Source organism: Phyllobates terribilis, unplaced genomic scaffold (genome assembly GCF_046119375.1).
Source record: "Phyllobates terribilis strain yellow unplaced genomic scaffold, ASM4611937v1 Scaffold_1__5_contigs__length_1240528914, whole genome shotgun sequence".
Taxonomy (NCBI): domain Eukaryota; kingdom Metazoa; phylum Chordata; class Amphibia; order Anura; family Dendrobatidae; genus Phyllobates; species Phyllobates terribilis.
Genome location: NW_027362761.1, coordinates 947,958,959 through 947,984,649, shown reverse-complemented (window position 1 = coordinate 947,984,649; position 25,691 = coordinate 947,958,959). Strand labels below are relative to the sequence as shown.

The 25,691-nt window shown below is 42.8% G+C and overlaps 1 protein-coding gene across 15 annotated transcripts in view; it reads left to right on the top strand.

Annotated features, from left to right (window-relative positions):
* Positions 1-25,691, top strand: part of INPP4B (inositol polyphosphate-4-phosphatase type II B) — a 911,138-nt gene that overhangs the window by 217,048 nt on the left and 668,399 nt on the right. For 4 of the 15 annotated variants that reach the window (XM_073642182.1, XM_073642173.1, XM_073642164.1 and 1 more), the window contains exons 3-4: positions 8,149-8,267; positions 24,749-24,964. In XM_073642182.1, the coding sequence (XP_073498283.1) occupies positions 8,149-8,267; positions 24,749-24,964 (335 nt within the window). Of the gene's footprint in view, positions 1-8,014; positions 8,061-8,148; positions 8,268-8,375; positions 8,654-24,748; positions 24,965-25,691 lie in introns of those variants that run through there. The other 11 variants (XM_073642215.1, XM_073642199.1, XM_073642189.1 and 8 more) reach the window with 9 other exon arrangements.

The following is a 25,691-nucleotide window of genomic DNA, read 5'->3' as shown; positions in this document are numbered from 1 at the left end:
TAGAAAGCTTTTGGCATGACCAGACAGGCTTTGGGCGCAGGTGGAGGACCGAGAGGAGGTTGAGTAGGCAGAAGCAGTGGAGGAACTTTGAGATAAAGAGGATTGACGCACAACTCGTGGGGACGGCAAGACTTGGACAGCAGCCCCTTGTCCTGCTGTCACCATAGTTACCCAGTGCGCAGTCAGTGACATGTAACGCCCCTGTCCATGCCTACTCGTTCAAGTGTCTGTGGTGAAATGCACCCTGTCACACACAGAGTTTCTCAAAGAAGCGGTGATGTTGTGTGCGACATGCTGGTGGAGCGCAGGCACACCTTTCTTTGAGAAGTAGTGCCGACTGGGCATCTGGTACTGGGGCACTGCGAAAGACATAAGGTCTCGAAAATCCTCTGTGTCCACCAGGCGGAAAGGCAGCATTTCTGTAGCCAAGAGCTTGCAGATGGTGAAATTCAACCTCTTAGCTTTCTCATGGCTAGGAGGAAATGGTCTTTTAGTTGTCCACATCTGAGGGACCGAGGGCTGGCTATTGTGCTTAGACGGGGTTGATAAGGGTGTCCCCGGCAAACTGCCGGTCTGTGAGGAAGATGCAGGCGGACATGTTAGGTTGCCTTGATCCAAAGGTGGTGCTATCGATGTCGGACAGCGCTCAACACCAGCTGGTGTTACCACCTCCAAAGAAAATTATGACCTGCCAATCACGCTGGCTGTTGCGGGTAAAGAGGTGGCCGGTCTGCGCCCCAAAACAGGTGTGACCGCTGTCCCCCCAGTCACAGAGGATGAAGAGGCCACAGATGCACAAGATATGGCAGACGGTGGTTGGCCCGGCCGGCTAGGCCGCATTGTAGCACAGTGAGCTTCCCACTGCAACTTATGCTTCATGTCCATGTGCCGGTTCATGCATGAAGTACTCAAACTATGCATTTTTTGGCCTCTACTTAGCTTTTGCTGACAAATGTTACAGATAACACGAGTTGGGTCATCTTTATCGATCTGAAAAAATGCCCAGGCTATGCAAGGCTTAGCACCCATGTGACCTGAAGAGCCACCACGACTTGTGGTGAGAGGCAGAGTTGTGTTTGAGGATGCAGTTGTTGACGTGCTTCCAGTACTACGTCTCTGTCCAGGAAGGCGCAACCTGACCTCGTCGTCACTAGCATTCTCCTCCACCTCCTCTGCTGACCTCATCTCTTGGCTGCCTGTGGGTTGACAGTAAGTGGGATCTCCAACCTCATCATCATCACCCTGTGCATTATCACACCCGTCGTCCTCAGAGCCAACCTGTTCCTGCCCTGACAAAAAACTAAAGTTGTCGCTCCAATCAGGTATTTGAGTCTCATCATCGTCTTCCTCATTGTCTCCACCAACAGGAGTTACAGTGTGGGAATGAGGGTCTATATTATGGTCAGAACCTTCAGCGTCTGGTCCTGGATCCGACTCATAAAGATTCTGGGCATCAGTGCAGAACATTTCCTCGTCTGGATTCACAGAAGCGCTGGAGCCGACCTCTGATTCCTAGGCTATAGTATGAGTAAACAGCTCTGCAGACTCAACCATCTGTTCTACCTCATACTCAGACGGGCAGCTGAAGATTTGGGAGCTGTGAGGAAGCAAGTGCGATTGGGGTGACACCTTTGAGGACTGGAGTATTTGTGATGTTGAAGTTGATGTGGAGGAGAGCCCACTTAAAGGAGCACTTGATATCCGTTGAAGCACCTGCTGTTTTTGTGCCTCATCTGGAATTTGTAGCGATTGGCGTGGCCATAAGAAAGGGATCTTATCACATTGTCCGCTAAAAGAAGTAGACATTTTAGTTTGGCTGGAAGATGGTCTTTCTTCTGCAGATGTTACTGTTGCTTTAACACCTACCCCACGGACACAACCTTTTCTCCCCTTCCCAACACGCCTATTCCCCTTTCCACCAGCAGCAGGCCTTTTTCCACTCATTTTGGTGGTTAACTAATTCACAACTGTGGAGTTGTTTGCACAAAAAAACAATGGATGGGAACCGAGCAGAGCTGAGTGGCCAAACTGTGGTATTAGGCCAAAACTATTGGCTGGGTTAGATGCAGAAAAAAATTATATTCAATTTGCAACCTGATGGAGGTCAGTATAGATGGACTAATAGAACAAGACTCACACACAGCTAGAAGCACAAATATTTTTTCAGAGGTAGATGCAGAAAAAAATTATATTCAGTTTGCAACCTGATGGAGGTCAGTATAGATAGACTAGTAGAACAAGTCCCACACACTGCTAGAAGGCCAAATATTTTTTCAGAGCTAGATGCAGACAAAAAATTATTTTTAATTTGCAACCTGATGGAGGTCAGTATAGATGGACTAATAGACCAAGTCCCACACACTGCTAGAAGGCCAAATATTTTTTCAGAGCTAGATGCAGACAAAAAAATATTTTTAATTTGCAACCTGATGGAGGTCAGTATAGATGGACTAATAGACCAAGTCCCACACACTGCTAGAAGGCCAAATATTTTTTCAGAGCTAGATGCAGACAAAAGATATTTTTAATTTGCAACCTGATGGAGGTCAGTATAGATGGACTAATAGACCAAGTCCCACACACTGCTAGAAGGCCAAATATATTTTCAGAGCTAGATGCAGACAAAAAATTATTTTGAATTTGCAACCTGATGGAGGTCAGTATAGATAGACTAGTAGAACAAGTCCCACACACTGCTAGAAGGCCAAATATTTTTTCACAGCTAGATGCAGATAAAAATTATTTTTAATTTGCAACCTGATGGAGGTCAGTATAGATGGACTAATAGAACAAGTCCCACACACTGCTAGAAGGCCAAATGTTTTTTCAGAGCTAGATGCAGACAAAAAAATATTTTTAATTTGCAACCTGATGGAGGTCAGTATAGATGGACTAATAGAACAAGTCCCACACACAGCTAGAAGGCCAAATATTTTTTCAGAGGTAGATGCAGAAAAAAATTATATTCAGTTTGCAACCTGATGGAGGTCAGTATAGATGGACTAATAGAACAAGTCCCACACACTGCTAGAAGGCCAAATATTTTTTCAGAGCTAGATGCAGATAAAAATTATTTTTAATTTGCAACCTGATGGAGGTCAGTATAGATGGACTAATAGAACAAGTCCCACACACTGCTAGAAGCCCAAATATTTTTTCAGAGGTAGATGCAGAAAAAAATTATATTCAGTTTGCAACCTGATGGAGGTCAGTATAGATGGACTAGTAGAACAAGTCCCACACACTGCTAGAAGGACAAATATTTTTTCAGAGCTAGATGCAGATAAAAATTATTCTTAATTTGCAACCTGATGGAGGTCAGTATAGATGGACTAGTAGAACAAGTCCCACACACTGCTAGAAGGACAAATATTTTTTCAGAGCTAGATGCAGAAAAAAAATTATTTTGAATTTGCAACCTGATGGAGGTCAGTATAGATGGACTAGTAGAACAAGTCCCACACACTGCTAGAAGGACAAATATTTTTTCAGAGCTAGATGCGGAAAAAAATTATATTCAATTTGCAACCTGATGGAGGTCAGTATAGATGGACTAATAGAACAAGTCCCACACACTGCTAGAAGGCCAAATATTTTTTCAGAGCTAGATGCAGATAAAAATAATTTTTAATTTGCAACCTGATGGAGGTCAGTATAGATGGACTAGTAGAACAAGTCCCACACACTGCTAGAAGGACAAATATTTTTTCAGAGCTAGATGCAGATAAAAATTATTCTTAATTTGCAACCTGATGGAGGTCAGTATAGATGGACTAGTAGAACAAGTCCCACACACTGCTAGAAGCCCAAATATTTTTTCAGAGGTAGATGCAGAAAAAAATTATATTCAGTTTGCAACCTGATGGAGGTCAGTATAGATGGACTAATAAAACAAGTCCCACACACTGCTAGAAGCCCAAATATTTTTTCAGAGGTAGATGCAGAAAAAAATTATATTCAGTTTGCAACCTGATGGAGGTCAGTATAGATGGACTAATTGAACAAGTCCCACACACTGCTAGAAGGCCAAATATTTTTTCAGAGCTAGATGCAGACAAAAAATTATTTTGAATTTGCAACCTGATGGCGGTCAGTATAGATGGACTAGTAGAACAAGTCCCACGCACTGCTAGAAGGACAAATATTTTTTCAGAGCTAGATGCAGAAAAAAATTATATTCAATTTGCAACCTTATGGAGGTCAGTATAGATGGACTAATAGAATGATGCTTTGCCCAAAAGGTTTTACTTCACTAGGTGCAGTAAAAAAATTGGTATTCTATACACAGGTGGTATATCTTGCAACACAGATAGGCTACTCCACTGACTAACACACTCTGCAATAGGCCAAAAAGGATTAGCTTTGCTAGATTTAGCCAAATGCTGTGAAAAAAACTTGCACAGCACTGGCACAGACCTGCCTGGCAAAAACTGATAGGAACTGATGTAACTTAGTCCTGAAAAGGACTGCAATTACAATTAGTCTTTACTCCCACAACCTATCTATTTAAGAGCACAGACCTGTCTGATGAAAGTCGTAGGAAATGCTGTAACCTAGTCCTTAAAAGGACTGCAATCACAACTATTCCCTGCTCCCAAGCTATTTGTAGATTTGTGCGAAAATTGGCTTGAAATTAACAAGGTATAGCGCACACAGCAACAGCGGTGCCGTCTAACACGCAGCTGCAGCAGTGAGAAAATGGTGGCGACGGGGAAAATGGCTGGGTCTTATAGGGCAAGGACATGTGACATACACTGCCAATGACACATGCCCTTGCTTGTGTGAAAAAAAACACTTAGCTCCGTGTGTGCACTGCTGATAGGCTGACAGATTGCATCTCCCCACTGTAAATGCGGGAAAGAGAAAAAAAAATGGAGATCTTCATTATTCCTGCAGAGATCCATCCCCTGCCCCTCCCCCCACCCCGCTGTACACTCAAACTGCGTATTAACATTAATTTTCATCATTACTGAGAAAAAATCTAGTTATGATTTTGGTGCACAAACAGTTATCGAACATAACCTCGAACAGCCGTATTTTTCTCAAATCGTTCGTGTTCGCCGAACGGCTCGAACACCGCCCAAAACAGCTCGAATTTGAGATTGGCGAACAGTTCGAGTCGAACAACGCTCATCTCTACTGCTGACCATAAGAGCTTACACTGTACAGGAGAAAGAGACTCGGAGGACTCTGCTGACCATAAGAGCTTACACTGTACAGGAGAAAGAGACAGGGAGGACTCTGCTAACCATAAGAGCTTACACTGTACAGGAGAAAGAGACAGGGAGGACTCTGCTGACCATAAGAGCTTACACTGTACAGGGTAAAGAGACACAGAGGACTCTGCTGACCATAAGAGCTTACACCGTACAGGAGAAAGAGACAGGGAGGACTCTGCTGACCGTAAGAGCTTACACTGTACAGGAGAAAGAAACAGGGAGGACTCTGCTGACCATAATAGCTTACACTGTACAGGAGAAAGAGACAGGGAGGACTCTGCTAACCATAAGAGCTTACACTGTACAGGAGAAAGAGACAGGGAGGACTCTGCTGACCATAAGAGCTTACACTGTACAGGAGAAAGAGACAGGGAGGACTCTGCTGACCATAAGAGCTTACACTGTACAGGGTAAAGAGACACGGAGGACTCTGCTGACCGTAAGAGCTTACACCGTACAGGAGAAAGAGACAGGGAGGACTCTGCTGACCGTAAGAGCTTACACTGTACAGGAGAAAGATACAGGGAGAACTCTGCTGACCATAAGAGCTTACACTGTACAGGGTAAAGAGACAGGGAGGACTCTGCTGACCATAAGAGCTTACACTGTACAGGAGAAAGAGAGGGAGGACTCTGCTGACCATAAGAGCTTACACTGTACTGGAGAAAGAGACATGGTGGACTCTGCTGACCGTAAGAGCTTACACCGTACAGGAGAAAGAGACAGGGAGGACTCTGCTGACCATAAGAGCTTACACTGTACTGGAGAAAGAGACTCGGAGGACTCTGCTGACCATAAGAGCTTACACCGTACAGGAGAAAGAGACAGGGAGGACTCTGCTGACCGTAAGAGCTTACACTGTACAGGAGAAAGATACAGGGAGAACTCTGCTGACCATAAGAGCTTACACTGTACAGGAAAAAGAGACAGGGAGGACTCTGCTAACCATAAGAGCTTACACTGTACTGGAGAAAGAGACAGGGAGGACTCTGCTGACCATAAGAGCTTACACTGTACTGGAGAAAGAGACACGGTGGACTCTGCTGACCGTAAGAGCTTACACTGTACAGGAGAAAGATACAGGGAGAACTCTGCTGACCGTAAGAGCTTACACTGTACAGGAGAAAGAGACAGGGAGGACTCTGCTGACCGTAAGAGCTTACACTGTACAGGGTAAAGAGACAGGGAGGACTCTGCTGACCATAAGAGCTTACACTGTACAGGGTAAAGAGACAGGGAGGACTCTGCTGACCATAAGAGCTTACACTGTACTGGAGAAAGAGACACGGTGGACTCTGCTGACCGTAAGAGCTTACACTGTACAGGAGAAAGATACAGGGAGAACTCTGCTGACCGTAAGAGCTTACACTGTACAGGAGAAAGAGACAGGGAGGACTCTGCTGACCATAAGAGCTTACACTGTACAGGGTAAAGAGACAGGGAGGACTCTGCTGACCATAAGAGCTTACACTGTACAGGGTAAAGAGACAAGGAGGACTCTGCTGGCCATAAGAGTTTACTCTCTACAGAAGAGAAAGACTTACCCAGTGACGCTGGAAATGGAAAACAAACTGATTTGTGATGGCCTAGGTATTGACCACCACTGTACATGGTATGATAATCTGTAAGATCTCATGGCTGTTGGACATTATTTGGAAGCCCACATGGTCTCACAAAAAAATTCTCAGATGCTTCACCAGTATGGGAAAAAAAAGTGTTCGAATTTGCATGCAACCATGAAAAACAGAAAACTGAAGTCGATCTCGAATTTCTGTGGATCGATCTTCTCATCTTGAATGCCAAGGCGTTTAAGTATGCATATTTCTTCGTTCATTTGCATATCATTAGCGTATCTATTGATCTTGTGATTTCCATAATTCAATGACTTTTCCTTCCTGGTGTTCTAGCATTCTAACATTCTCTGTTGTGTGTATTTCTGAGAAAGTTGGGTGACGAGTATGTATGTGTGTATATGTGTGTAGCATGTATATGTGTGTAGCATGTGTGTAGCATGTATATATGTGTAGCATGTGTGTAGCATGTATATGTGGGTAGCATGGATATGTGTGTAGTATGTATGTGTGTATATGTGTGTAGCATGTATATGTGGGTAGCACGTATATGTGGGTAGCATGTATATGTGTGTAGCATGTATATGTGGGTAGCATGTATATGTGTGTAGCATGTATATGTAGGTAGCATGTATATGTGTGTAGCATGTATGTGTGTATATGTGGGTAGCATGGATATATGTGTGTATATGTGTGTAGCATGTATATGTGGGTAGCACGTATATGTGTGTAGCATGTATATGTGGGTAGCACGTATATGTGTGTAGCATGTATATGTGGGTAGCATGTATATGTGTGTAGTATGTATGTGTGTATGTATGTACAGTATATACCGGTGTGTGTCTCAAAGTAAAATACACACACATTTTCTTTAGAAAGCGAAACTGAAGAGTGCATAGTCAGTGTGTTGTGTATGTGTGTATATCCTGGAGAGGATATATGTGACCCAGCCAGTTAATGAGTAACCTCTTTATTGAGAGATTCCTCCATAGCCGCTCAGCACAAGGTCTGTGACCAGGAGTGAGTGACGTTGCTTGGGATTTAAGGTCAGAGCTGATGTGCTTATTCTTGTGTATTTGGCTGCGGATTAGCCTGCAATTCTACTCCAATGCTCGCTCTGCCTCTGGCTGGGAAATCTTACAGGAGCCGCTTGTGGAAATGAATTCTCAGCTCTAACATGTGACTTCCTATGTCTGCAAAGGTAACTCCAAGGGACTTCCTCTGCTAAATCAGCTGCGTCTCCAGAGATGTAATTCACAGCTCATGCTAAGTCTGTCTCGCCCAGTGGCACATTAACCTAGCACTTTTACAGTCTATTTATATTTGCTTTTCTCTTCTTTTTTCTCTTCTTCCCGTAGCATGCAAGGATTTACTGACTGCCGCCCGTGATGGGAAGCTAAACACGTTTGTACAGATCTCGGTGGCACATCCAGCAGAACAGACTTTAACCAGATACGCTAACACAGAAATAGTAGAGGTGAGCATTTTTCCTTGCATTATATCATACGCTGCCCGGGCAGGTTTCAACACATTTGTATGGGGTGACTTTATCTAGAACTATGTTGGGGATTTCTGCCAGCAAGTAGCATGTATATTCATGACTAGCATATTTCCCTGCTACATAGAAACAGCTGACAGTTCATTCCATGACTGACTGCAGGGATCTCCCAGCTTACAGATCCCAGGATTACAAAGATTTCACCCCTTTTCCAGAATGTGTTTTCGGTTGAAGGCAAGGGTACGTCCATACGTGGAGGGTGAGAGCGATCCTAAACATTGATGGGAATCTGGGAAGAGATGGGAACAAGGAAACGTTGGTGGCAGCCAGGAAGGGCCCTGTTTACACTAGTCATGACACCTCCTGTAAGTTTCGAAATAACTGTAGCGCAGGATACATGGTGTGTAAACCAGTTTGCTTTGCTGTAGAAATACTTTGCGAGACACATTTGCAGCTCCCAAGGCATGGAGCCTGGGATGAAGCGGTCCAGCGTGCTTCCTATAGACGCAGATTTCCAGCCGACTGCTAATCTGGTTGGCAGCATCTGAACCTTTAGCTATTCTGCAAGTGAATGGTTTAAACAGCCTGTTACAGATCTCAGTGCTTTAGCTCTTACTGTCTGGAGTGTTCTGCTAGCAAAAAAAAATGCGTTAGACATTCATTTTCTACTTGAAGAATGACCCAGATTTCTTTTCCCTCTAACCTCTTCGGTGTTTGTACACTGCAGTGATTTTATAACCCTTTAAGCATCCCGAGAAGGTTGTTGCAATGCTCTTGACACTGTTTACGCTGCTTTTTTGGCTGGTTTTCCCTGTGTTTGTCGTGAGATACTGTGATATGGCTTGTCGTCGATGGGACCAGTCCGCTATTGGAGTTGATGGTTATTCTGTAGCCGGTATCACTGGCTGGCTAGAGGATTGCTTAGAATGATTTATCAAATTGCTGCACGCACTGATCCCAGAGATGTCATATTCCAAAGCTGATAGTTAGGACGAGAAAAGAAAAACTAGAAAATCTATGTGAAGTCCATGTTGTCAGTCATGCGAGAAATCACATTCTGACTTAGATCCAGCAAGATTCACAAATAAGCAGAGGGAGTTGGCGGGTCTGCTAAACCAGGCTAATGGCCGTACTCAGGATGCTTCCCATCACTTCACTGGCATTAGCAGTAATGTAGCAGAACAATCCTGAGTATAAAGACTTTCTTGTTCTACTCCATTTCCTGTCTGCTTGCCCTGTGGATGTCAACGCTCAGAACAGTATGGGTAAAAGTACACAGCTATGCCAGATACACTCTATTATATAGTGCATTTGTTAGGACACTTGCTAAGATCGTTGCTGTACTTTCCTATTTATAGCATTTATTATAGTAAATATCTGGTTGTCTGTGCTTGATGCATTTATTACCATTTAATTATATAGCATCTGGATAATTTTTAGTATGGAATAATTAGAACTTTGCATTTGATCATTATAAACGAGCATGCACTTAGACTTGATAATACCCTATTCAGGAAGCTTCCAATCTATGAATTTGTTTGTCAGGTATTGCAAAACTGAATTTTTCATTTGTCACATTGATGAATGCGAGTAAATACACTTTATTATCATATCTAAAAAAGTTATTTTGATACAGAAACACACATTCATGGCTGCTTTGTCTGTAGATAATTAAAGAGGTTGTCCACTACGTTTACATTGATGGCCTATCGTTAGGATAGGTCATCAATGTCTGATCGGTTGGGGTCCGACACCCGGCACCCCCGCCGATCAGTTCTCATTAGTATCTGTGGCGGCAGCCGCCAGTACTCACTTGCTGAGCTGCTCCATCTACTTGTAGTGGCCACCGCAGCGTAATGCACATTCGCCTCCTATTGCTTTGAATATGTACAGTACTGAGCCCCAGCCACTACATATAGACGGAGCAGCTCTGAATCTGAGTACCTCCAGCGGGCGGTCGCCGACACTGAGAACAGCTGATCGGTGGGGGTGCCGGGTGTCGGACCCTGGCCGATCAGACATTGATGACCTATCCTAATCAATGTAAAAGTAATGGACAACCTCTTTAATTAGACTGACTGAAAGTGCATATGCAGTCGATTGTATGAAATTATGCATCTCCTTGCCATACTAATAAATAATGCCACTAAAATCCTTTGGTGTTCCAGATGAACAACCTATTTAATATTAAAAGAAAACCTGTCAGCAGGTTTTGCTATGTAATCCAAGGACAGCATGGTGTCAGGGTTAAAACACTGAATTCAGGGATGTGTCACTTATCAGGCTATGTGCTGTTGTTTACTCACAATTAAGGTTTTAGCACCAGAAAATTATCGCTGCTGTGACTAGCTGCCTGGTGCTAAGTCGCTGACTCCCCCCTCCCCCCCCCCGCTCTGATAAACAGCTCACTGACAATAGACAATGTACAGTGGGTACGGAAAGTATTCAAGCCCTTTAAATTTTTCACTCTTTGTTTCATTCCAGCCATTTGGTAAATTCTAAAAAGTTTATTTTTTTTCTCATTAATGTACACTCTGCACCCCATCTTGACTGAAAAAAACAGAAATGTAGACATTTTTGCAAATTTATTAAAAAAAAAAAAACTGAAATATCACATGGACATACGTATTCAGACCCTTTGCTCAGACACTCATATTTAAGTCACATGCTGTCCATTTCCTTGTGATCCTCCTTGAGATGGTTCTACTCCTTCATTGGAGTCCAGCTGTGTTTAATTAAACTGATAGGACTTGATTTGGAAAGGCACACACCTGTCTATATAAGATCTCACAGCTCACAGTGCATGTCAGACCAAATGAGAATCGTGAGCTCAAAGGAACTGCCCAAGGAGCTCAAAGACAGAATTGTGGCAAGGCACAGATCTGGCCAAGGTTATAAAAGAATTTCTGCATTACTCAAGGTTCCTAAGAGCACAGTGGCCTCCATAATCCTTAAATGGAAGAAGTTTTGGACCACCAGAAGTCTTCCTAGACCTGGATGTCCAGCCAAAACTGAGCAATCGTGGGAGAAGAGCCTTGGTGAGGGAGGTAAAGAAGAACCCCAAGATCACTGTGGCTGAGCTCCAGAGATGCAGTAGGGAGATGGGAGAAAGTTCCCAAAGTCAACTATCACTGCAGCCTTCCACCACTCGGGTCTTTATGGCAGAGTTGCCCCATTGAAGCCTCTCCTCAGTGCAAGAGATATGAAAGCCCGCATAGAGTTTGCTCAAAAACATATGAAGGACTCCCAGACTATGAGAAATAAGATTCTCTGGTCTGATGAGATGAAGATAGAACTTTTTGGTGATAATTCTAAGCGGTGTGTGGAGAAAACCAGGCATTGCTTATCACCTGCCCAATACAATCCCAACAGTGAAACACGGTGGTGGCAGCATAAATGCTATGGGGGTGTTTTTCAGTTGAAGGAAACATGAATGCGGCCAATTACAGAGATATCCTGGATGAAAACCTCTTCCAGAGTGCTCTGGACCTCAGACTTGGCCAAAGGTTCACCTTCCAACAAGACAATGACCCTAAGCACACAGCTAAAATAACAAAGGAGTGGCTTCAGAACAACTCTGTGACCATTCTTGACTGGCCCAGCCAGAGCCCTGACCTAAACCCAATTGAGCATCACTAGAGAGACCTGAAAATGGCTGTCCACCAACATTCACGATCCAACCTCACAGAACTGGAGAGGATCTGCAAGGAAGAATGGCAGAGGATCCCCAAATCCAGGTGTGAAAAACTTGTTGCATCATTCCCAAGAAGTCACATGGCTGTACTAGCTCAAAAGAGTGATTCTACTCAATACTAAGCAAAGGGTCTGAATACTTATGACCATGTGATATTTCTGTTTTTTCTTTTTTAATAAATTTGCAAAAATTTCTACATTTCTGTTTTTTTTCTGTCAAGATGGGGTACAGAGTGTACTTTAATGAGAAAAAAAAATTAACTTTTTAGAATTTACCAAATGGCTGCAATGAAACAAAGAGTGAAAAATTTAAAGGGGTCTGAATACTTTCCATACCCACTGTATATAGCGAGTTTGAAGAAGTGCAGTAGCCACCATCCCTGAGAGATGAGCTTAAAGGGGTTGTCCACTGGCCAGATAACCCCTTCTGAATCCATATGTTTCCCCCCCATTAAAACAATAACATCTACTGTATGAAAAATTTAAAGTGGTCAGAATACTTTCCGTACCCACTGTACATACAGAGCCTAGTGTGGGCGGGGTTCGCTTTCTCAGCTCTGCTGCATTCTTCATCTAAGAAATCTGATTGTGTCACAATGGCTGCACCCAGTAATCTATGTGATACATCATTGTAATCACGGTCTCTTTACCTACATTATGCTGCTCTCAAATGAGGTAGCAAAAACCTGGTAACAGATTCCTTTTAAAAGTAACATGTTTATCTCTTGTAGAAAAATAGTCATCGCTCCAAACTTAGTACGAAAATAAAGACAAAAGAAGAGAAGACAGTGAGGCTCTATAAGTTTTAATCCTAAAATAATCAAAACTGAACCTGAAGGGCTTTAAAGGAAACCTCATGTAAAAACACTATTAGCCTGCAGATATGGGTTAAACTGCTGATAAATAGCGTTCTGAAGCTGCACTGCACCCGCACTGGGAGCTTCGCTGCCGGGAGGAAATTAACTCTATTACTCCCGGCAGCCTTAGGCTTTCAGTCATAAGAGAGTGGCCGGCGCGGCTTTAGTCACTGCTCAGTGCATAGTGAGAGGCGGCTGTAACTGCATCCCCGTCTCTTACAGCCGGCTCTAATGCTGAGTCAGCTGTCAATGAGTTCCGGGGCATGTTTTCAGCCACCGCTCACTATACACTGAGCTGGGACTTAAGCTGCATCAGCCACTCTCCTATGACTGAAAGCCTAATGCTGCCATGAGTAATAAAGTTGATTTCCTTCCGGCAGCGGGGATCTCAGTGCAGGGGCTGGGCAACTTCAAAGCGCTTTTAAATCTGCATATTAACCCCTTTCCAACTTGTGTCGTAATAGTACGACACACGTTGGCTCCCTCGCTTTGGTGCGGGCTCCGGCGCTGAGCCCACACCTTTCCGGGCACATGACAGCTGATCTATACAGCTGACATGTGCTCCTAATAGCCGCGGGTGGAATCGCGATCCACCCACGACATTTAACTCGCACTTCCCGGAAACGAGTGATCGCGGATTGCCAATGGGTTTTCATGACAACCAGGGATCTGCAGGAGAGCCCTGTGGTTGTCACTGCCAGATTGCTATGAGTGCCACCCAGCGGTGCTACACACAGGAGATCTGATGATCGCCTGTGTGTAGTACAGGCAATCAGACAATTGCAGCTTCAAGTCTCCCATGGAGACTATTGGAGCAAGCAAAAAGGGAAAAAAAAAAAGTTTTAAAAATCTTAAAAAAAAATATAAAAGTTGAATCAAATCCCCTTTTGCCCCATTCAAAATAAAACAATAAAAAAAAATCACATATACGCTTTCAGTCGTCTGATCTATCAATATAAAAAAAGAATTAATCCGATCGGTAAACAGTGTAACAAAAAAAAAATTCAAAACCCCACAATTTTTTTTTTTTGGTCGCCGCTACATTGCAATAAAATGCAATAACGGGCGATCAAAACATCAGATCTACCCCAAAATGGGCACCAATAAAAACTTCAGTTCAGCAGGCAAAAAATAATCCCTCACATATCCCGAAATATGGTGACGCTACGAGTCTTGGAAAATGCACCATTTTTGTTTTTGTTTTTTTAACAAACTTTGGATTTATTTTTACACCACTTCAGTAAAAAAAAGAACCTATACATGTTTGGTATCTACCAACTCATAATGACCTGGAGAATCATAATGACAGGTTAGTTTTAGCATTTAGTGAACATGGTAAAAAAAAAAAAAAAAAAAAAAAACAACTGTTGAATTGCACTTTTTTTTCAATTTCTCCTCACTTGGAATTTTTTTCCCATTTTCCTGTACATGATATGGTAAAACCAATGATGTCGTTCAAAAGTACAACTCATCCCGCAAAAAATAAGCCCTCACATGGCCATATTGACTGAAAAATAAAAATGTTATGGCTCTGGGAAGAAGGGGAGCAAAAAACGAAAATGCAAAAACAGAAAATGGCCCGGTCATGACGGGATTAACCTCATATCTGAAGGATAATAGCTGGTTTTTTTTTTACGTTGCCAGGTTTCCTTACGATGCCCATAAACATACACAATTTTTGGGAGGGTTACAACTAATCTATGTATAAGGAGATTTATTTCATGTAAACTATATTTGCTAGAATGGGTTTCTTCTTTCAATGGAGTAAGCAAATAGCCTCTTCACAGAGGAAGAGAGCAGGAGCTTTAGCGCCAACTGTGAGTCCCTCCTCTCTTCTTCTCTGAAGGGGCTATTTGCATATTTAATCTTCAGGGGGGATTGCACGGCCTGTAAGTTTCCTATACCAACTTGGCGCTCCCAACAGAATGTGTTTTCCCATGGATAAAATCCTTTGGATCATTGCAGATTAGTCTTCAGCATGTGCTCAACCAAGACATGAGGATGGTCACCTTAGTATTAGGATCATAAAATTGAATCAGAAGTAATTGAACCCCTGAATGACCGGCTGTAGCTAAAAGGCTTTTCAATATAAAAATAAAGGATCGTCTGTAAATCTTCTGTACAGATCTGTTTGTTGCACATATCCTGTGTAGGTTACTACAGTAGTTTTAGCAGATCAGTATCTTACTGCTGCCTGACTGATCGTTATCATGTGACTCATGATACAACTGAAATGCAGATGCAAATATTGGAAATAATGTAATTGCCCGTACTGCTGGATCAGCTATTGTATGGCTGCTCAGTTTTATTAGCTGTTCTACATTTGTAATGTCAATTTGCTTTTATTTGTCTGCTAGGCACTAACAGTAAATGTGCCAGTGCCATGGTGCCCCGGTCTACTCTGTCTGTACTAATCGGCACATTCATGTGTATCTCTATTTTTGTGACCAAGTAATTTATCCATTGTCGGCTACATTTCTTTTCTAATCTGAATTACCAACTCTAATGGGAAAGGCAAGGAAGAAATGTGCCAACTGCTTTGAGTCTGCCGGTACCAGTGCCAGTGTTAGGAGGTGTAAACTGGGCAATTGTCCAGGGCCACCATACGTCTCCATCAACAAAATGGCCCTTGACTTTTACAGTCCAGAAATTGAGCTGATAGTGCCAGTCCAATATCAGTGCAGTTTCTGAGGTTAAAGGGGTTTTCCCACGAACGAAAGTTGATTTTAATCAATAGATCTTGGAATAATAATAAGTTCCACAATTGGATGTATTTAAATAAAATGTCCCTTTTGCTGAGATAATCTTCTAAATGTGCCCCTGTGTAATGGCCGTGCCTGACCGCGTACGGAACATGGTCTAATCATACCACATCTCCTGGGCAGGGGAGGAAGCAAAAGAGTATACAGACATTACAGCACGGGATCACAGATGATTCTTTTTGGGAGGTAAAGCATTTCACTACCTGTTTTTAAACAATGTTTTACTTCAAAGAAAGAATCAGCTGTGATCCCCTGCTGTAATGTCTGTATACTCTTTTGCCCCCCCCCCCTCCCCCACACACACACACACTCCCACCAGGAGATGTGGTATGATCAGACCGTGTTCCGTACACGGTCAGGCACGGCCATTACACAGTACACAGCAGGGGCACATTTATAAGATTATCTCAGCACAGGAACATTATATTTAAACACATCCAATTGGGGAAGTTATTATTATTATAAGATCTATTGATTAAAATGAACTTTTGTTCGTGGGAAAACCCCTTTTGTAGGCAAGTGTATAAATCGGACGTGTGCTATCCAATTATTAATCACTCATAGACCGCATATTCACCCATGTTATTCAATAGACCTGTTCAGATGAACAGTTCATTTCTCGGTCTGACTGCCATGAGAAAAAAAAATCGCTGCATGCACTACTTTCTTCAAAGTCTCAGATGAGACTCACCCATTCAAGTCTATGGGTGCGTAAAAGAAAACAGAACCCTATTGGAAGATGCAAGTGGCATCCAATTTTTACAGATATATGATCTTTATAAACCTAGGAAACTGTATTTGATCATGTACATTTTTTAATGTAGTAGTATGAAAACAGATCATACACAGATGTCATACGGACATCACACGACTGTCACACGGACGTAAAATCCAAACATGCAGATATCACATAGATAAAATCAGATGTAAATTAGAAAAAAAATTGGGTTTTCGTGATAAAACTCAGACAGTTTTTCATATGCTTGTCTGCAACCACTCTAAAAGTATAGACAGACTTTTGGTGCTAAAGGTCCTTCACCCTATGAGGATATGGAGGAACTGAAGAGGAGTAAAGAGCGTCTTATGTCCTCTATGCTCTGTATGTGTGTATGTGTATATAACCTAATTTTTTGTGTTTGTGTAACATGCAGTGAAGGTGTAGCATTGACATTTAAATATACCAGTATTGCAGATGAGCATTTATAGGTGTAAACACATCGGCAATCACCCAACAAATAAACAAAACCCTCATTCATTCATTGGGTGATTGGATTATTTATGCCGGGACAAAAATCATAGTTCTCGGCAGCACATTGTCTGTGTAAACAGTCAGCCTGTGTAAAGAGCCCAGAAAACAAGTGCCAAATGAAATCAGCTCCTGTAAATGCACCTTAAATTTTTCTGTGTGATGATGCAATATGTTAGCATGTGGGGCCCCATTTTTAATTTTTGCCCAGTACCACTGTGGTCCCCTGCGGGTCCAGTTGCCACAGAGGTACTGCATCTCATCCAGAGGAGTGGTACCCCACTCTCAGGTAAGGAGGGAGCACTACCCGGGACCCACACACCAACATCCAACACAACACCACTTCATTAGGGAAGGGCGAGATTGCTCCTGAGGGAGAGCACAGTCCCTGGTCCCTGTCTGGAGGGTAGAACTAAGTGGAGAAGGTGGGTGGAGGAAGAAGTTTAGGGGACCACAGACAGGAAGGGTATATAAGGAAGGTGGAAACATCTAGAAGGGTCCATTTTCCTGGCTCCGGTCCTTGGAGCTGGAGTTGAGAGGAGTTAAGTGGAGAGTGAGGAGTAGGGTCCAGCCAGAGAGGGCCAGGAGGAAAGTGAGGAGAGAAACCGGAGCAGTGGGAAAGGCTCCAGAGAGAGACAGAAGGGATCCCAGGGGCACGGCGAGTGCGGGATGCCACCCGTGCTCCCGAATTCACGCTGACGTGGAGGGATCAGGCCGCTGTAGGGGATGGCCCCAGCCTAGTGGAGTACTTTAGGGCTCAGCTAATAAACCGGAGGTTGCAGTATTTTATGTGCTGTAACCACACTCCACACTCAATTGCCGAAAAGGTGGCCATATAGGACCAAGGGGACAGACTGGACGTCGCCCGACAAGACCCACGGCCACTGGCCTGGGACACTGGGTGTGAGGCGCAGGTCAGGAGGGCGAGAGCCAGCGCAGTGAGATGACCTGGAGAGGTACACAGAAACGGGTCCCGTTCAAGTGCTTCCAAGATATCTGAAAGTTGGCTGGATCACTTCCCCAGAGGACACAGGACGACGTGGGTGGTTACAGACCGGTAACTGTAACCTGGAAAACTTAATAAGTAAAACCTGAAGACTGCACCCCACTGTGTCCTTGAATAATTTCTGCGCCATCACCTGCCCTGCACTACACCAGCAACATCTACCTCAAAGATCCACTATATACTGCCCTGGAGCTTAGCTCTACCCGTGGAGAGCTGAACCAACTCTGCTGCGTCACCATCAGCCCCAGTGGATCTGCACCGCAGCGGCGGCCCCATATAGCCGCATACCACGGGTGGCGTCACGAACATTATCCCCAAATCTTTATTTCCCCAAATTGACTTTCACTTTTCATTGATTGACCCCCCGGAGCCACGGACCGGGTCACTGCCACCGTGACTACCCCAATACAGGACCGGCCAGGCTACCGAGTACCCCACGGCCCCAGGGGGCGCGTCAACACATTATGTCTAAAATTGGCCCTAGTTGCTGCTAATATGGTGCTAGCCCATTTATGAGTTTAAAGTGAATCTGTCAGTAAGATCAACCCTCCAAAACTGCGTATATGGGCTTGCTTCTTTGATATCTAAATCCATTGACATCTTCTCTCTGTTCCTACATTGCTGAGAAATTGATAGCTCACAGTCTGTGATACATCAAGTGCCTGGCAAGGAAATCGGACAATGAGATATCAATTAAACTATAGAGGATGTTAGGGGGCGGGGAAAGACGTCTGGAAGCGAGACTCAGGAAGTGCTATGTCATGCCCAGAGCACTTAATGCATCATTTACATATGATTTAAATGCATCAACAGATAGAAGATATAAAAGAGTTGATGGATTAACATTTCAAAGACCTGCATGTCCAAATATGCAGTTTGGGGGGGTTGATGTTACTGACTATTTGAAACTAGTTGGTTGCTATGAACCCTATTATATGATTATACGCAGTTGTGAGGTTGTGTCCCTTGCAACAAGACATCTTCAGATAAAGGCTTTGTACAAGGAAGAGGCACAGAGGCTTGGTAATGCTTTCACAACAGATTTCACAATCCTTTTTGTACAGTATAATTCCTGTGGTAAGCCCATTTATTACGCGTATGGTGGTTGAGTGTAGAACACAAAGGATGCGATCGAGTTGCTATAAATGAAGCTTATATATGTGCGTAGTCTAACATGCGCTGTGTGACTCTGCCGCTGTTATTTACATACAGGTCAACCACAAAGGAGTTCGCGCATAGATTCTGCCTTGGTCTCAGTGGATATGCTAATAGTCCTGGGCATTCACATTAATTCACAGTATATATTTCAATGCATGAACAAACTCTGTGCCATGCTGATTTCATTGAGCTTTATTTATAAGAACTGGAGGAACCATTTTAAAATCACAGTATCTGCCTCCGAAATTACAATTCTACCATATTCCCTCCTTGTTGTGTGTGTATGTGTGTATATATACGTAAGTGTGTGTATATACAGTGGGTACAGAAAGTATTCAGACCCCTTTAAATTTTTCACTCTTTGTTTCATTGCAGCTATTTGGTAAATTCTAAAAAGTTCATTTTTTTCTCATTAAAGTACACTCTGTACCCCATCTTGACTGAAAAAAACAGAAATATAGAAATTTTTGCAAATTTATTAAAAAAGAAAAACTGAAATATCACATGGTCATAAGTATTCAGACCCTTTCCTCAGTATTGAGTAGAAGAATCCTTTTGAGCTAGTACAGCCATGAGTCGTCTTGGGAATGATGCAACAAGTTTTTCACACCTGGATTTGGGGATCCTCTGCCATTCTTCCTAGCAGATCCTCTCCAGTTCCGTCAGGTTGGATGGTGAACATTGGTGGACAGCCATTTTCAGGTTTCTCCAGAGATGCTCAATTGGGTTTAGGTCAGGGCTCTGGCTGGGCCAGTCAAGAATGGTCACAGAGTTGTTCTGAAGCCACTCCTTTGTTATTTTAGCTGTGTGCTTAGGGTCATTGTCTTGTTAGAAGGTGAACCTTCGGTCAAGTCTGGAAGAGATTTTCATCCAGGATATCTCTTTACTTGGCCGCATTCATGTTTCCTTCAATTGTAACCAGTCGTCCTGTCCCTGCAGCTGAAAAACACGCCCATAACATGATGTTGCCCCCACCATGTTTCACTGTTGGGATTGTACTGGGCAGGTGATGAGCAGTGCATGGTTTTCTCCACACATACCACTTAGAATTATCACCAAAAAGTTCTATCTTCATCTCATCAGACCAGAGAATCTTATTTCTCATAGTCTGGGTGTCCTTCATGTGTTTTTGAGCAAACTATATGCGGGCTTTCATATGTCTTGCACTGAGGAGAGGCTTCCGTTGGGCCACTCTGCCATAAAGGCCCGACTGGTGGAGGGCTGCAGTGATAGTTGACTTTGTGGAACTTTCTCCCATCTCCCTACTGCATCTCTGGAGCTCAGCCACAGTGATCTTGGGGTCCTTCTTTACCTCTCTCACCAAGGCTCTTCTCCCATGATTGCTCAGTTTGGCTGGACGGTCAGGTCTAGGAAGACTTCTGGTGGTCCCAAACTTCTTCCATTTAAGGATTATGGAGGCCACTGTGCTCTTAGGAACCTTGAGTAATGCAGAAATTCTTTTATAACCTTGGCCATATCTGTGCCTTGCTACAATTCTGTCTGTGAGCTCCTTGGGCAGTTCCTTTGAGCTCACGATTCTCATTTGGTCTGACATGCACTGTGAATTGTAAGGTCTTATTTAGACAGGTGTGTGCCTTTCCAAATCAAGTCCTATCAGTTTAATTAAACACAGCTGGACTCCAATGAAGGAGTAGAACCATTTCAAGGAGGATCACAAGGAAATGGACAGCATGTTACTTAAATATGAGTGTCTGAGCAAAGGGTGTGAATACTTATGACCATGTGATATTTCAGATTTTCTTTTTTAATAAATTTGCAAAAGTTTCTACATTTCAGTTTTTTTTTCAGTCAAGTTGGGGTGCAGAGTGTACTTTAATGAGAAAAAAAATGAACTTTTTAGAATTTACCAAATGGCTGCAATGAAACAAAGCGTGAAAAATTTAAAGGGGTCTGAATACTTTCCGTACCCACTGTATATATATAATGTTTGTCCCCACAATAAAAAGTATTGGCTTTAAAAGTAGTCCCATAAAGATAATCCCTGTCCTTTTGTGTACTAATGGGATATGGGGCGTTGTACAGGGGAGGTGCCCAGCTCGTTGAGTCATAATGGAGAACCACTTTGAAAAAGCCCCTCCTGCTCTGTGCATATCACATTCGTCCGTGCATAGACAGGCATTTATTTGAAAAGTCCTCCATATAAGGGGTCATTCAGACGTCTGTGATTCTCATATGAATTAGATAAATGAAAACCAATTATATTCTGCGTGGATGTTCACATGTCTGAGTTTTTTTTGTTTGACCAAGTGGTTTGCAAAAAAAGAGCAGAGGCATGTCAGTTTTTGATTCCAGTCTAGGATCAAACTCAACAATGCAAGTCCATGGGTTCATGAAAAAATCAGAGAGGACTAAGATGCCATCCTAGCTGCATCCTAGAGCTGTCAGAATTTTATGTTTGTTTTTAATTATAAGCTTTAGAAACCTTTTTCTATACAAAAAAAAAAGGAAACAAAGCACTGAAGGTAAAAACTGATGCACTGACCAAACACTGATGAAACTTGGATCCAGAACAATTATTAAAGAAGGAACGTATTTTGCATACGAGAAAAACCACTAACGTCTGACCAAGGCCTTAGGCGAGAGTCAAACGCTATATAACTCTGATAAGGATCGCAACGCAATACTTGAGCGTGACAGCTGCATAGAAATACATTGCGATCCTCATCCTAGTTATACGGCCGTTTGACTCTTCCCTAATGCTGCATTATATCGACCCTACAAATATTTGGCGAGAGACTGCTTCCTTTGGGGATTTTGGCTAATGAAGGGAACAGAAGCTAAACATGTGGCAATTAATCTCAAGAACGGCTTCCATTTTGACACACTGTATTCATAGCACATCTTTTCAGGACAGTAATAGCGATGCAGTTTCATTCCTGTCCTCCACTGGTCTCCTGTAATATACAATCTGTAGCTTTTGTGCAGTGGGTTATTGGCTACTGATTGGCTGCTGTGGTCACATGACAATGCTTATGTCAGGAGGCTGCATTGGTCACATGACAATGTTTATGTTAGGAGACTGCAGTGTCACCAGATGAAAATGTTTATGTTAGGAGACTGCAGTGTCACATGACAATGTTTATGTTAGGAGACTGCAGTGTCACATGACAATGTTTATGTTAGGAGACTGCAGTGTCACATGACAATGCTTATGTTAGGGGACTGCAGTGTGACATGACAATGTTTATGTTAGTAGACTGCAGTGTCACATGACAATGTTTATGTTAGGGGACTGCAGTGTCACATGACAATGTTTATGTTAGGGGACTGTAGTGTGACATGACAATGTTTATGTTAGGAGACTGCAGTGTCACATGACAATGTTTATGTTAGGAGACTGCAGTGTCACATAACAATGTTTATGTTAGGGGACTGCAGTGTCACATAACAATGTTTATGTTAGGGGACTGCAGTGTCACATGACCATGGTTATGTTAGGAGACTGCAGTGTCACATAACAATGTTTATGTTAGGAGACTGCAGTGTCACATGACAATGTTTATGTTAGGAGACTGCAGTGTCACATGACAATGTTTATGTTAGGGGACTGTAGTGTGACATGACAATGTTTATGTTAGGGGACTGTAGTGTGACATGACAATGTTTATGTTAGGGGACTGCAGTGTCACATGACCATGGTTATGTTAGGAGACTGCAGTGTCACATAACAATGTTTATGTTAGGAGACTGCAGTGTCACATGACAGTGTTTATGTTAGGGGACTGCAGTGTCACATGACAATGCTTATGTTAGGAGACTGCAGTGTCACATAACAATGTTTATGTTAGGAGACTGCAGTGTCACATAACAATGTTTATGTTAGGGGACTGCAGTGTCACATGACAATGCTTATGTTAGGAGACTGCAGTGTCACATAACAATGTTTATGTTAGGAGACTGCAGTGTCACATAACAATGTTTATGTTAGGAGACTGCAGTGTCACATAACAATGTTTATGTTAGGAGACTGTAGTGTGACATGACAATGTTTATGTTAGGGGACTGCAGTGTCACATGACCATGGTTATGTTAGGAGACTGCAGTGTCACATAACAATGTTTATGTTAGGAGACTGCAGTGTCACATAACAATGTTTATGTTAGGAGACTGTAGTGTGACATGACAATGTTTATGTTAGGGGACTGCAGTGTCACATGACAATGCTTATGTTAGGAGACTGCAGTGTCACATAACAATGTTTATGTTAGGAGACTGCAGTGTCACATAACAATGTTTATGTTAGGAGACTGCAGTGTCACATAACAATGTTTATGTTAGGAGACTGTAGTGTGACATGACAATGTTTATGTTAGGGGACTGCAGTGTCACATGACCATGGTTATGTTAGGAGACTGCAGTGTCACATAACAATGTTTATGTTAGGAGACTGCAGTGTCACATGACAATGTTTATGTTAGGGGACTGCAGTGTCACATGACAATGCTTATGTTAGGAGACTGCAGTGTCACATAACAATGTTTATGTTAGGAGACTGCAGTGTCACATAACAATGTTTATGTTAGGAGACTGCAGTGTCACATGACAATGCTTATGTTAGGAGGCTGCAGTGTCACATAACAATGTTTATGTTAGGGGACTGCAGTGTCACATGACAATGCTTATGTTAGGGGGCTGCAGTGTCACATAACAATTAGGTGTTCTGAAAGTGGAGGAGTAACGCCTGTTCGGGATGTAAATACAGTTATTTTATTTTTTTCGTTTAATCATCACCATGTGGTCATCAATTATTAGTTGTGCAGTAGTGGATCAGAGTTTGATCAGAGTTTGATTTGCATAATTGGTCCGATTCTCTCGGATGAGGGAATCTACAGCCGTGTGCACCTGCCCTTACATTTTCAATCAATTTTTGTTCTTTGACCGATTTTGCTCCCAGTTTAATTCTTACTAAATCATCCTATGTATAGCTCTGAATACACGCTTTTCTATGCGACTCAGTGTAAAGTGCAGTTTAGGCTACTTTCTGAAACCCACACAAGTAGTTTCCTTCCATTTCTAAAATTACCTCCGCTGTGCAGGTGAATTAAACGTCCTGGCAGATACAAGAGCATTATTAGCTGTATTTTAAAACAGATGTTCTCATTGGATATTTAGGTCAACTGGGTGTTATAGAATGGAGTGAATGGATAAAAGGCAACTGTCGAGAACAAAGTCTAAATCTGTACGTGAACCTGACAGCAAACAGGGTTTGTCGAAATAGATATCATTGTCAGCTGAATTTTTGACTGTGTGGATGTAATCCCCAAATGCTGCCCTCATTACATCTGCCGTCATTGGTGTGGCTTAATCAGAATAGTTTCTGGCTGTTTGTACAAATTACAGCACACGTCCCTTCAGAAGAGACACAAAGCGCTGTGACAGCTGGCCCTAAGGACACACTTTTAAAAACAGGCTGGCATCGGAAATAAACAGTTTATTACGGCAGACTAATAACGCTTCTGATAAATGATAACAGCGAGGCATTCACTCCGTCACTGAGCATCGCCAGACTCCTGTGCCATCCTGAAGGATCACTAGCCCAGCTGATACATAGGAGTGGCCGCTAACTTTCGAAGGCATAAAAACTGTTCTTTGAAATTAATATCTTTTTTCTTTTTTTCACTTCGCCCTCTCGTCTGCATGCTTGTCTTTCAGTTGCTTTCTGTGCTGCCAGCAGCTGCCACCTCATTGAGCTCAGTCTGTCTGCTTGTGCTATACAGGGAACAAGAGATCCACTGTTTCTGACTGGTGTGACGTTTCCCTCGGAGTATCCCATCTACGAAGAAACCAAAATAAAGCTCACGGTGTATGATGTCAAGGATAAGTCTCAAGAAACAGTGAGTATCCCGCCGGCACTTTCTTCATTTCTCACTACTTGCCTGCCTCCATCCACTTCAGGGCTCTCTAGAATGACATTAAAGCGAGCAATGGACAGGGTAAGTGGACTGGATGTGCCATTTTCTATTTGCTGAGCTCCCTAATTACACTTTAAAGTGATAAGTGGATGTTTTCAAGCCTGGCAAATGCTGTTTTGGTCTATGCTCAAAGGCCACAGAGACCGAGCACCAGCTCTTTAAAAATGTATATTCTGCATTCATTTTTTATGAACCAAGCCCTTATTTTTTGTTGCTGGTTTGACTGAGGATGCTTTTCGTTAAGCTGATCTTTGGGCTTAGAAGGGTAGGGGTTAACCTCAGCTGTATTCGAAGCTCAATGGAGCACGTCTCTTGCTTTTCTGCAGCCTGAGAAAGAGAACAGATGGATTAAATTAAACACTGCAAATAACCTTACAAGAAATATGGCTTGTACAAATGGGCCTCTTCACAGCAATCTGGTAACCTGTTATATCAATGTTAGCAGAGCATTAAGTAAGTACTCACCCCTCCGAATAGCTGTATTATGTGAATATGTGTTTTTGGCTGGAAAGCTTAGTCTACCAGGTTTCTTATCATGTCTGTAACTTTGGCTTATGTCGGCGTTGTGTTTTTAATAAGCTCGGAAGTCTCATGTCATTGCTGATTGGTATCATTCTTGTTTGCAGTGTCAGTGGATAGTCAGTTTGGTGTCTTCTCGTATCACTAATTTATTATGTTGTTTAGCTCTTTAATGTGGATTAAGTTGGTGTTTTTTCTGCATTTTATCTAAAATGTTGGGTTTTTTAGC